The 11,011-nt window shown below is 46.3% G+C and overlaps 1 protein-coding gene across 4 annotated transcripts in view; it reads left to right on the forward strand.

Annotated features, from left to right (window-relative positions):
- ATXN10 (ataxin 10) overlaps positions 1 to 11,011 on the forward strand; it is a 169,972-nt gene that overhangs the window by 9,585 nt on the left and 149,376 nt on the right. For 3 of the 4 annotated variants that reach the window (XM_025213321.1, XM_014523679.2, XM_025213322.1), the window contains exon 2: positions 9,354 to 9,545. In XM_025213321.1, coding sequence (XP_025069106.1) covers positions 9,354 to 9,545 — 192 coding nt within the window. Of the gene's footprint in view, positions 1 to 8,536; positions 8,634 to 9,353; positions 9,546 to 11,011 lie in introns of those variants that run through there. The other variant, XM_025213323.1, reaches the window with a different exon arrangement.

Here is an 11,011-nt window from a genome sequence, read left to right on the forward strand (position 1 = left end):
CCCACCAGCAGCACTGGGGTGGGGCAGGCAGTGGAGGTGCTGGGCGGGACCTGGCCTGCTGGCAACACGTGGCTGGGGCCAGGCCCACCGGGATGGACCTGGTCCACAAGCAGTGGTGGACGTGCCAGCTGGGTCAACTGGCAGCGCCGGGATGGGGCTGGGACCTGGCCCACCGGCAGTGCGTGGCTGGGGTCATCAGCAGCGCTGAGATGGACCGGGGCCCCAGCCTCATCCTGGCACTGCAGATGCCCTGGCCAAGCACCAGCGCTGGGCTGGGGCGGGTGGCGGTAGTGCCAGGTGGGGCTGGGGCTGGGCCCGCTGGTGGAGCTGGGATGAGGCCGGGGCCTGTGCAGGTCCGCAGTCCTGGACCCCGGCCTCATCCCAGCGCTGCCGACGGCCCTGGCCCGATGGCTGCAGTGGTGTCAGCTGCGCCTGCAGGCAGCATGTAGCAGGGACTGTCTGTAGTGCTGGGATGGGGCCCTGGCCCAATGCTGCTGATGGTCCTGGCCCGGTGCTGGTACTGGGCCGGGGCCTGCAGTAGCAATGGTGCCGGCTGGGGCCAGCTCGCCGGCAGTACATTGCTGGAGCTGGGGCCTGTGGTGGCGGTGGTGCCGGCTGGGGCCTGCCGGCCAGCAGCACAAAGTTGGGGCCAGGCCTGGGGCCATTGGGGTGGGGACAGCCCAGGGCTGGTGCCGGGCTAGGGTTGGGGCCAGGGGCTCTTACCTGACTGGGGTCGGTGTTCCGGGGCTGGGGTCCAGCGGTGGCAAGCCTATCTAATGCAGGGGTCGGCAGCAGCACAAGGTTGTTCCCGGGCAGCCATGTGCTGCTCAATCTGGGCACACCTCTTCCCGCCCCTTAGGGTGGGAAGCAGCCTGTGTGCCAATAAAAACCATGCTGTGCGCCACGTTTGGCACACGTGCCATAGGTTGCTGACCCCTGTTTTAGCTCATGCCTTGAAGGTATAAGCCTGTGCGTGGGCTACTGAAGCAACTGCCCTCAATGGGAAGGAATGTAAAAACATGGGTGAAGCTTAGTGAGGGTAGGTCATCTTCAGTGGAAGGTGCTTGATTGTAGACACTTAACTGGAACATGAGTCTGCAAACTTAAACTGAAGCCTGGTGTTTCTGACTGCGATATACGCCTTACTGCAAAAAAGAATGCCAAGGGACACACTAAATGAACAAACACAAAAATGTATTAATACAAGTGGGATACCTGGAGCCTCTGGAAAATGTAACTCTATTATAGAAATGCATAAAAGGGATTTCTGCTGAGAAATCATGCTTTTTATACTTGCTTATGTTGCAGTTCCTTACAGAAAAGATGTTTGCAGAGAAAAAACATTTTTTTTTTCCATTTAAAGCTTATTTTGTGTAGATTTGTTGTTTTACCTCTATGGGAGCTGTTCAAGAACAACAGCAGTAGGGTTGTTTTTGGCTGTCTTGGTCCAAGACAGTGGTGCTCAACCTTCTGGCTGTGCAGGCCAGATGAGTGGCACAGGTTGGTCCATGAGTGTGATTCAGCATGCTGGATCTGGATGTGGAGTGACTCCAGCACTTGGTGGCATGATCTAGCTTAGGCATGGGCCATTGCTTAGGCCCATGGGCCACGTAGGTGGTTTTGGGGAGCTATTGTGGGCCGGTCAGCACCCCTCCCCAAATGAGCTCACCAAACTTGGAGCCCATGGCCCTGCAGCTCCTTCCAGCCACTGCCGCTGCCACTAATGCCCAGTAGCAGCTGAGCACATAGCCCTGGCCCCAGCCCGTCCCATGCCCGCTCCAGACCAGTCTGGAGGGTAAGCACCATTGGACCACGATATAAGCAAGAATCGAGGGACTTTTTTTAGTGATGCTTTTTATTGGATCAATTGTATAATTGCCACCAAAAACCTCTCGGTTCTCACAAGAGCAACAGGAAAGAAACATAAAACAAAACAAGTGATTGTGAACCTTAGTGGGAGTGGATGATGGGTGCAAGGAGTTCTTAAAAATGACTAAAACCTTATTCCTTCTTTCTATTTGAGGGTGATTGTGTCCACTGTAGTTTTATGTTTCATTTTGGGGGAGGGGATGTGAATGCCCACACACACGCATACTTGAATCTGTGGAAAGAGCAGCAGTACAATTGGATTGAACATAATGAGATCTATATCTGGGTTCTACGCTGGCTTTGTAGAGCATCAGTATGACCTTCGGAAGCTCGTTTTATGGCCTGATTGATTTTGTGCAGAATTAATAAGCACCTACGTTTCCAAAGAAGTCAATACATTGTCTGTGCTTTGCTACATGCATAAGAAGGAAATACTAGTATTATTTCCTTTTATATAATACCGTAAAGTTAAATATGTTGTGCATCAGATCCAATGGTTATAAGCACCATTGAAAAGACTATAACTGTTTGCATTTCACAGCACTGTTTGTTGGAAATAGACAAAATGATAACAATTTTATATATTTACTGAAGTATAAAAACACACTCCAGGTTTTTGTTTATGTTGTTATACATTTTAGTCTCTGATATGTTTAATTTTAAAACCTGACATTTCTTTTCAATACAGACAGTTACAAAAAACTTAAAAGTTTAGTGATCCAAGATGAGGGTAAAACTACTTTCTGGACTGCACGACTACCCACTTTTTGTTACGTAACATAAGTAAAGTTGGATTTAGAAACATCCTTAGTATTTAATGAACTTCAATTGTTTTTTATAATGAATTTTTTTTTATACCACACTTTAAAAAAACAACACCCCCCCAGCCCCCAAATCCCCTCCAAAAACCCCCCAAAACTTGCAGCTTTTTTCTGTCTGTTTTACCAATTCAAGATAATTGAATGTTATACACTAGTAAAGGCTGGCTCACGCTGATGTTTGTATGATGTGAGGCTGACTCGGGAAACTTTACAAAATAATTCCGTGCAGTATTCCAGTTTGCAGTATAGGTAAAAATAAATTCATTAGCCATTATATTCTATAAAAATATTCTTTTTATAGAGAGCATAATTGTGTATTGCTCTTCAGCAGTCAAGTTTGAGTGGCTTAGTAATTGAGTGGCTTAGTAATTCTGTGTGGCACTTTGACTCAGCAGAACCAACATGATTCATAGATTGGATTTATCACTCTTCTAAAGGGCTGTGACTCTTTAACATTCAGAGAAAATGTGTTTGTGTATGCATTGATTTCTAAATGCAGGTTCTGTGGTACCTTTGTCTCTAAGTTAAAGAGCCAAGAGACTTGTCAACTGTAAATTGTTATAAGAGTCATAGTACTTGTCAGCAGGAGGCAAGTACATTTACATCAGGTAAATGTCTTTCCCGTATCTTAAAAGAGAGAGAGATGGTATACATAGAGTAAAATACATGCTGTTGTGCCCTTTCTCATAATTAAAGGGCCAAATCTCATGTTATATCCTTTTATTTGTCAGTCTTGCACTTGAAAACTCACTTTTTTTTAAAGTGGTAACCAAAATGTATGTAAGAAGTAAGAGTAGTTGTCAGTGATATATGTCACAACCCAAAGTTGTGTTTTTTTGTTTTTGTGTGCTTCGGCACCGCTAAATTATGTTCCCGCTAAAATTACAGCTTCTTTGCACGGTAGAGTTTTCTGCTGCAATAGGAGAACCCGCATGCAAAAGAGTATTTCCCGCCGTTTGTAGCCTTCTTTGCATGGTGCATTTCTTTTGCATCATAGTGATGCACGGTGCAAAGGAGTTCCCGCCATTTGTATTTAGATTTGTGCCACATTATTGGTTGGTTCTAAATGTAGGCATACGTGGCGGCTAGCTATTGGCTTGCTAGCCGTACAAAAGGCTTGGGTAGTTTCCGCCCAAGTTGGAGAGAGAGGAAACCTGGAGAGATACAGAACTCGCCAGGAGGAGGAGACTTCTCACTGTGTGAAGATCTCCAAGCGATGTGGACCCTTGCGGACCCAACGCACCTTTCTTAAGCAGGCAACGGAGGTCTGTTTAGCTTCTAGCCTCTCCCCGTCACCGAGCGCAATCCTAGACGTATCCCTATCCTATATACCCAATTTTCGAACCCACGGAGTCTTAACAGCTCCGGGGGACCTGGGAACCGAACAGAACCCACGGAGATTCAGCCACTCCGTGAGGAAAGAATTGCCGAATCCGCGGAGCCTAAACCACTCCGGGGTCAAAGAACCGAGTTTGTCAGAGTCCTCCAACGAGGATTCAAACGGAGCTGCGCTTGGAAAGCTGTCCAGCCTACACCGCAACCACCTTGGGTGTAAGTAAATAATCTTTTCAATCAACCATTATGCCTCCGTAACTGATTCTAGCTCGCGCGTACCAAACCGCACCGCGGTTTTCTCCGGCCCCGCGTGCCCGGGCTGCTGGCCACAGTCCACGTGCGCAAAGATGGGCCCGGCTCGCACATGGCTCCCGATCCCATCTTCGCCGTCCCGCACAATATAAAGATATAATAAGTACTACTGAGTTGCGGTATTGTAAAATAAAATATTTAAGTTTTTCATGCATCTGGAGTCAGTTTCTTAAGGGTAATTGAGTGACATATTTTTATTTATGGGCTGGTTTATAGGAAGTGTGACTATTTTTTATGAAGGTGAGATGGGACTTATCCTTAGAATCTTATTATTTGTGGTAGTAACACTTCAATAATATGATGCTTGATCAAGTAGAAATATAAAATCTCTTGGGGACAATAATACTTCATTCTGATAAAATATTTAAAATGTCTTCCTCCTTCCTTTCAATCCCAGTGTTTACCTTGGGAGGTATTTCTCAACTTCAGTCTCAAAACTTGGTATTTAAATGTCCCCTTTGATCATATTTTCACCTTAAGTTCATCTTATCATCAATGTGACTGGATCTGAGTTTTCAGAATGGGTGAAGCTGGGTGGATGTATTAGCCTCAGTCAAATATGTGAGATCTTAGTGACGCTGGGTTCTTTTTTATTTTTTGTTTGCTTTTTGGCATTGTCTCTTTCCTGATATTTGTCAAATGCAAATTTTAGTCACTTGATAATTTGTCACAGTGAACTGATTATTACAACTTGGTGGGGATAGAGGAAAACCATCCTATTGGCTCCCATATACAGTGATATACGCTAGTGCCAAATAGAGTAGAGGAATCGCTTCCCTTGATTTGCAAGTGACACTCCTGTTGATACAACCAACTATGCTGTTGGCTTTTTTGCAGCAAGAGCTCTTGGGACAGGAGCTTAAACTGAAAACAAAGGCTAATGAGGAAAGAGAGAATTTATTTTCATAGTTGGTAGGGTCGGAAGAGACCTGAGCAGATCATGAAGTCTGACCCCCTGCCTTGGCAGGAAAGAGTACTGGAGTCAAATGACCCCAGCAAGTTGCTCATCTAGCCTCCTCTTAAAGATCCCCAGGATAAGAGCCAGCACCACTTCTCTTGGAAGTTGGTTCCAGGTCCTAGCCACCCTGACTGTGAAGTAGTGCCTCCTGATGTCTAGTCTGAATCTACCCTCTTCCAGCTTGTGACCATTATTTCTAGTCACTCCTCGTAGTGCTCGGGAGAACAGGGACTCCCCAATGCCTGCTGGTCCCCTCTGACTAGTTTGTAACAGGTCAACTAGATCCCCCCCCCTCAGCCTTCTCTTGTGGAGGCTGAACAGGTTCAGGTCCCTTAGCCTCTCCTCGTAGGGCCTGCCCTGCTGACCCCTGATCATGTGGGTGGCCCTCCTCTGAACCCTCTCAATACTGTCCACATCCCTCCTGAAGTGCGGCGCCCAGAACTGGACGCAGTACTCCAAACTGTGGCCTGACCAGTGCCGCATAGAGGGGGAGGATCACCTCCTTGGACCTGCTTGAGATGCATCTGTGGATGCATGACAAGGTGTGTTTGGCCTTCTTGACCGCGTCCCCACACTGTCGGCCCATGTTTATTTTGGCATCAATAATGACTCCAAGATCCTTTTCTGTCTCTGCACTGACAAGAAGGGAGTTCCCCAGCCTGTAGGTATGCTGCTGGTTCTTCCTCCCCAGGTGCAGTACTTTGCACTTGTCAGTGTTGTCATCCTGTTCTCATCTGCCCACCCCTGTAACCTGCCTAGGTCCAATTGCAGCCTATTCCTCCCTTCTAGCATGCCCACTTCTCCCCACATCTTAGTGTCGTCAGCAAATTTGAACGTGGTGCTTTTTACCCCCTCGTCCAAGTCACTGATGAAGATGTTGAACAGCGTGGGTCCGCTTCTGTTTTAAAGTAGGCTGAGGGGATAGAAGCTTTTATGCTCGGTCAGTAGTGTTCCGTGTTTTCAGTTTTTACCAGTCTCCCCCTGCCCCATCAATTAGGGAATTTAATTTTTTTTATTGAATTTATTTGGTTTCTACTGATTTACACCTGTTTTTCAGTTCATTCAATGTTACCAGTTATAGTAAAATCCCCATTAACTGGCATGAGTGGGGAATGGGCCATTCCCCATTCGTGCCAGTTAACAGGGATTTGAACTGAAAAATGGGTGTAAATCGGTAAAAACTGAATGACTTAAAAAATCAGGGGATTTATCAGTGAAAATTGGTAAAAACTGAGAATGTGGAACACTAGTGATAACTAAGGGTGTGTTGTTAGTGCGTGGTGGGGGTTGGCGGGGTGGGTGGGCCCACAGGAATTGCTGCCAGGGCTGGTGAGTTCCACCTGCACCCCGGTGGCTCTGGCTGTGGCCCTGCCCTGGGAGCTGGGAGCCTTGACAGGGAGGCAGGCAGGAGAGCCCAGCCCTGCTCCCTATGGCAGGTGCTACACCCAGCCGCTTCGCACGGGCCCATGGGGCTAGAGCCACTCCCCGGGGGCGTGAGGCTCCCAGCTCTGACTGGGTGGGGTGGAAGGTGCCAGAGTCAGGATCAGCACCCCCCCCGGCCATGTGCCACTCCCCCCAGCCCCTGGGCTGCGCCATACTGTGTTGCAGACCGGTGGTGTCGGCTGCTCCTGGGGCCGTTGCAGCAGGGGTTGGGGGGAGTGGGGACAAGCGGAGCCTTGGGGGGTTCTGGGCACAGCACCGCCCAGCAGCTGCAGGCAGTTGGCATTGGCTACTCCTGGCGCCACTGCAGCAGGGGCTGGGGTGAGTGGGGACAAGCTGTGCCATGCCCGGGGCTCTGCTTGTTCCCACTCACCCCATCCCCTGCTCCAGTGGCTCTGGGAACAGCCGATGCCAGCTGCGGAGAGAACTGCAAGTCAGTGGGTGTGCAGCGTGGGGGTGGGGCTGTTGTTGCTATGTGTACCCCGGGAAGGCAGCGGCTTGGGGGGCTGCGCTGGGCTCTTCCTGGGGGCCGTGTGCCCCTGGATCTGTGTGCTGGACAAGAGCAGGCAGCCTCCCGCCCCGAGTACCGGGAGGAGCCTGGTGCCGCTGCCGGCTCCAGCTTGCAGTAGCAGCCTGCTCTCATCCTGCACGCAGATCTGGCCCCCAGGAATAGCCTGGCAGAGGCCTGCAGCAAAAAGTAGCAAAAGCTGTGCCCCACGCCCTGCACCCACTGACAGTTCCCTTCGCTTTGCTCCCTGCTGCAGCCCTGGAAGTGGCCAGTGGGCTGTGCTGCCCCTCCCCCCACCCCTTTCCTAGTACCAACCCTACTCCCTCCCTCACCTCCATGGGAATTTATTATCTTCCCTGATTTAAACCATTTTTTTTCCTTTTCTTCCTTTTATCCCAATTTCAACCTTGTTTGTTTGTTTGTTTGTTTGTTTGTTTGTTTGTTTGTTTGTTTGTTTGTAAAATAAACCCTGAAAATTCCTGGACTTTTTTTTGGAAAATAAAAAACTGAAAATGCGGAACGCTATCAGCCAAGAAGGTAGCCTGTGGAAGAGCTGGGAACTGAATCCAGGCCCTGAGCTTCGTTCTTGCTTCTAAGCCAGTGATTCTCAACTAGAGTGCCACAGCATCCTAAGGTGCTATGCAGTCCTTTTAAGGGTACTGCACAATATTAGCACTGTTAAGTGTGCAGACATCTACACATAGCATCAAACCTTTTGACACATTTAGGGTCTTTTCAAGTTCTTTGGTGTAAAAGCTAGCATTTTCTAAGGGGTACCTTGAGTCTAAAAAGGTTAAGAGCCACTGTTCTAAATTGAGATGTCTTGCAATTCTATTTCTTTTTCCTGTTTTCTTTATGATGAAGGTGCAGTAGGCCTTGCCATCTCATCCTGAGAACTTGGGTGGAGTAGGGCATGTTCTGTCTCAAGTCCACTGAAGTTGATGGATGGATTCTGGAAATGCCGAGTTAAGGATTCAACCACGCAGCAATGTGGGAAAGAACAAACAATGCACGTTCACAGTTACCACAAAAAGACAGCTGGACTTTTTTTTTTTTAACTCTGACCAAAGAGGGCAGCCATTGAAACTGAAAAGTAGTAGACTTAAAACTGAGCGAGTACTCATTTACAAAAAGCACAGTTTAACCAATGGAACTCACTGTCACAAGATACCATGTATACCAAAGGCTTGGTAGGATTAAAAATTGTTTAGACATTGATGGATTGCAAAGAAAATACAATGCTATTTTTTCAGGATATAAACTTCTGAATCATTAACTCTTCGGGACTAGAAAGAAACTTCCTAAGCAGTCTGTTTTATTATGGATTCTATTTTTTCTTCAAAAGTATCTGGTCTGGAGAAAGATGAACTGCCAGTGATGGTCTTAATTGGTATGCTGATTTCAGAAGTTTCTTTTATATATCATTGTATGTATATAGAATACAATAATAATGTAGATTTGCTTTTGATCCAATTATGCTCTTGAGAGTTGCATGACAAATAAGGGCCTGGTACTCCTCTAGTTGCCTTTCCCTTTGTGAAGGGGATGGTCGGAGGACCATATGTGTCAGCAAAGAACTGTGATGGTATCTATCTTGAGATGACAAAAATGGGATTTTCCATGAAACACAATTTCTTTTGTGTGTGTGATAGATATAAATGAAAGAGAAAATGACACACAGAGTCACAATTCGTAGGCACATGGCTCTCTGACCATCCCTTTCACAAAAGGAAAGGCAACTAGAGTTATCAGGCCCTTATTTGTATAAAGCAGTCTTCCCTACCCAAGTGTGGTGGGGCTGGACCCGATGATCTGTAAGGTCCCTTCTACCCTAACAACTAGAACTATAAAGGATGCATTTTGTTTTGTGTTGTTTTTTTCTTAGTTTTTCCAGCAAGACTTAAACAATCATGCAGAATTATCCTAGCTCTAAGTGTGTGCTTGATATCTCTTTAGATAATTTGGTATTGGGGAAGGTGAGGTTTTGAAGGAAGACTGAGTAACACTTTAAACTAACATAACTTGAATTAATGACTTAATATTCCTTTTCTCCATTTAATACGACATTTTATAATTTTCCTTTGCTCACAGTAATTCATTTTTATTTCAGAGAAATGGCAGAAGAGAGTATATTCCAGAATCTCCTGGCAATCCTGATGAAAACCTCACGGGAAATTGAATTGGCCTGCAAGGACTCCTGTGAATCAGTAAATCTAGACATGGACCTGCTGCTTATAGCAGAATGTTTTAGGTGCTTACGGAATGCCTGTGTCCACTGTGCCAAGAATCAACATATTATAAGGTATAGTTATGATCCATGTATGCAGTTCGGACGTTGTTAGGTTCTTGTCCTTATAGAGGCACTGTCTTGGACAGAATTCCCTAAAAGAACATTCAGGTAAAAAGAGAAAAAAAAAAAAAGTTTACAAAAAATACAAGTGTCAGAGTGAATTTTACTGCATTGAGATGCAGCAAAACATTTCTTAGTCCTTCATGTGAGTCAGTTAGTCAGTATAAAAAATTATCATGGTTTTATTCTTTTTTTCGTGTGGGGGAACCTGCAAAATCAGAGGAGCTGCTATACACCCCACTCCTGCCAATTTTGCAGGTTCTTCCACGTGCCTCCCTGCTCCCACTGCTTGCTGCTCACTCCTGATCAGCAGGGAGGTGAAAAGCACAGTTTTAAATATGGTGCTGTCTTTGCCTCCTGGCTGGTCAGCAACAGACAGGGCCCCATAGCCAAGCAACGTCAAGTGACAAAAATGGCACCATACTTAAAACTGCGGTTTTCATCTCCCTGCCGATCATAGTAATAAAAATACTATGATAGTATCCATATTTTTGCTTTCTTTACTAGAAAAAGGGCTGGAAATGGAATTTCTTGGTGTTAACAATAATATTGTTTTCAATATGATTTATACTGTTACTTCTTCATTTCAAATGTTTTGGGCTTCACTGTTTTACTTATGTTCCAAAATGAGGGTTTTGTGGTTGCATCCCATAACAGCCAAATACCTAAACAATCTCAAACTACTGTAGCTTTTTGCTGAACTAAATGTTGACTTCCCTGCCCCCACCTCCCTCTCTATTGCTACAATTAAGCACAAATGCATTGGCTATTTTGTCTAAATGAAGGCCTTTTCAATAAACGTGTCTTGCCATCACGGAGTTAGATATTTCAGATCTTGGAAAAAAGGGGTGTGTGTTTCTGAATCAAATAACAAAGATTTTTTTCTCAAATACAGGCTTATTTATATCTGTATAAATAAAGACCTCAGTAAACAAACATACTTGGGAAGATATAAGAAGCCCATGATGGCACATTCAAGAAATAGTAGCATATTCCAGGAAAATGGTGGTATATTTTTTTTTGAATTGCTGCATACTATAGAGTAGGGGTTCTCAGTTCTCAACCTTATTCTTCCTGAGGCCCCCGCAGCATACTATAAAAACTCCGTGGCCTATCTGTGCCACAACTGCCTGGCTCCCCAGCCTTAGCCACATGGGCTTGGGTGAAGCAGGCAGGGAGCCCCAGGGCCCTACTCACATGAGCAGCAGCACTGTGCATGCACAAGTGCATAGAATCATAGGGCTGGAAGGGACCCTTGTGGAAGAAACAGGCTTCACTCTATTGTTTGGTCATGAAGTTGTTGGAGACCTTTATTTACAAGTAACTACTGGGGAGAGCACTGGACAGACAGAACTTCCTCTTATCAGTCCTGCATGCCCCCCCCCCCCCCCCCACCCCACACCCAGGAACTTTTCTAT

Source organism: Alligator sinensis, unplaced genomic scaffold (genome assembly GCF_000455745.1).
Source record: "Alligator sinensis unplaced genomic scaffold, ASM45574v1 scaffold806_1, whole genome shotgun sequence".
NCBI classification, from domain to species: Eukaryota; Metazoa; Chordata; order Crocodylia; family Alligatoridae; genus Alligator; species Alligator sinensis.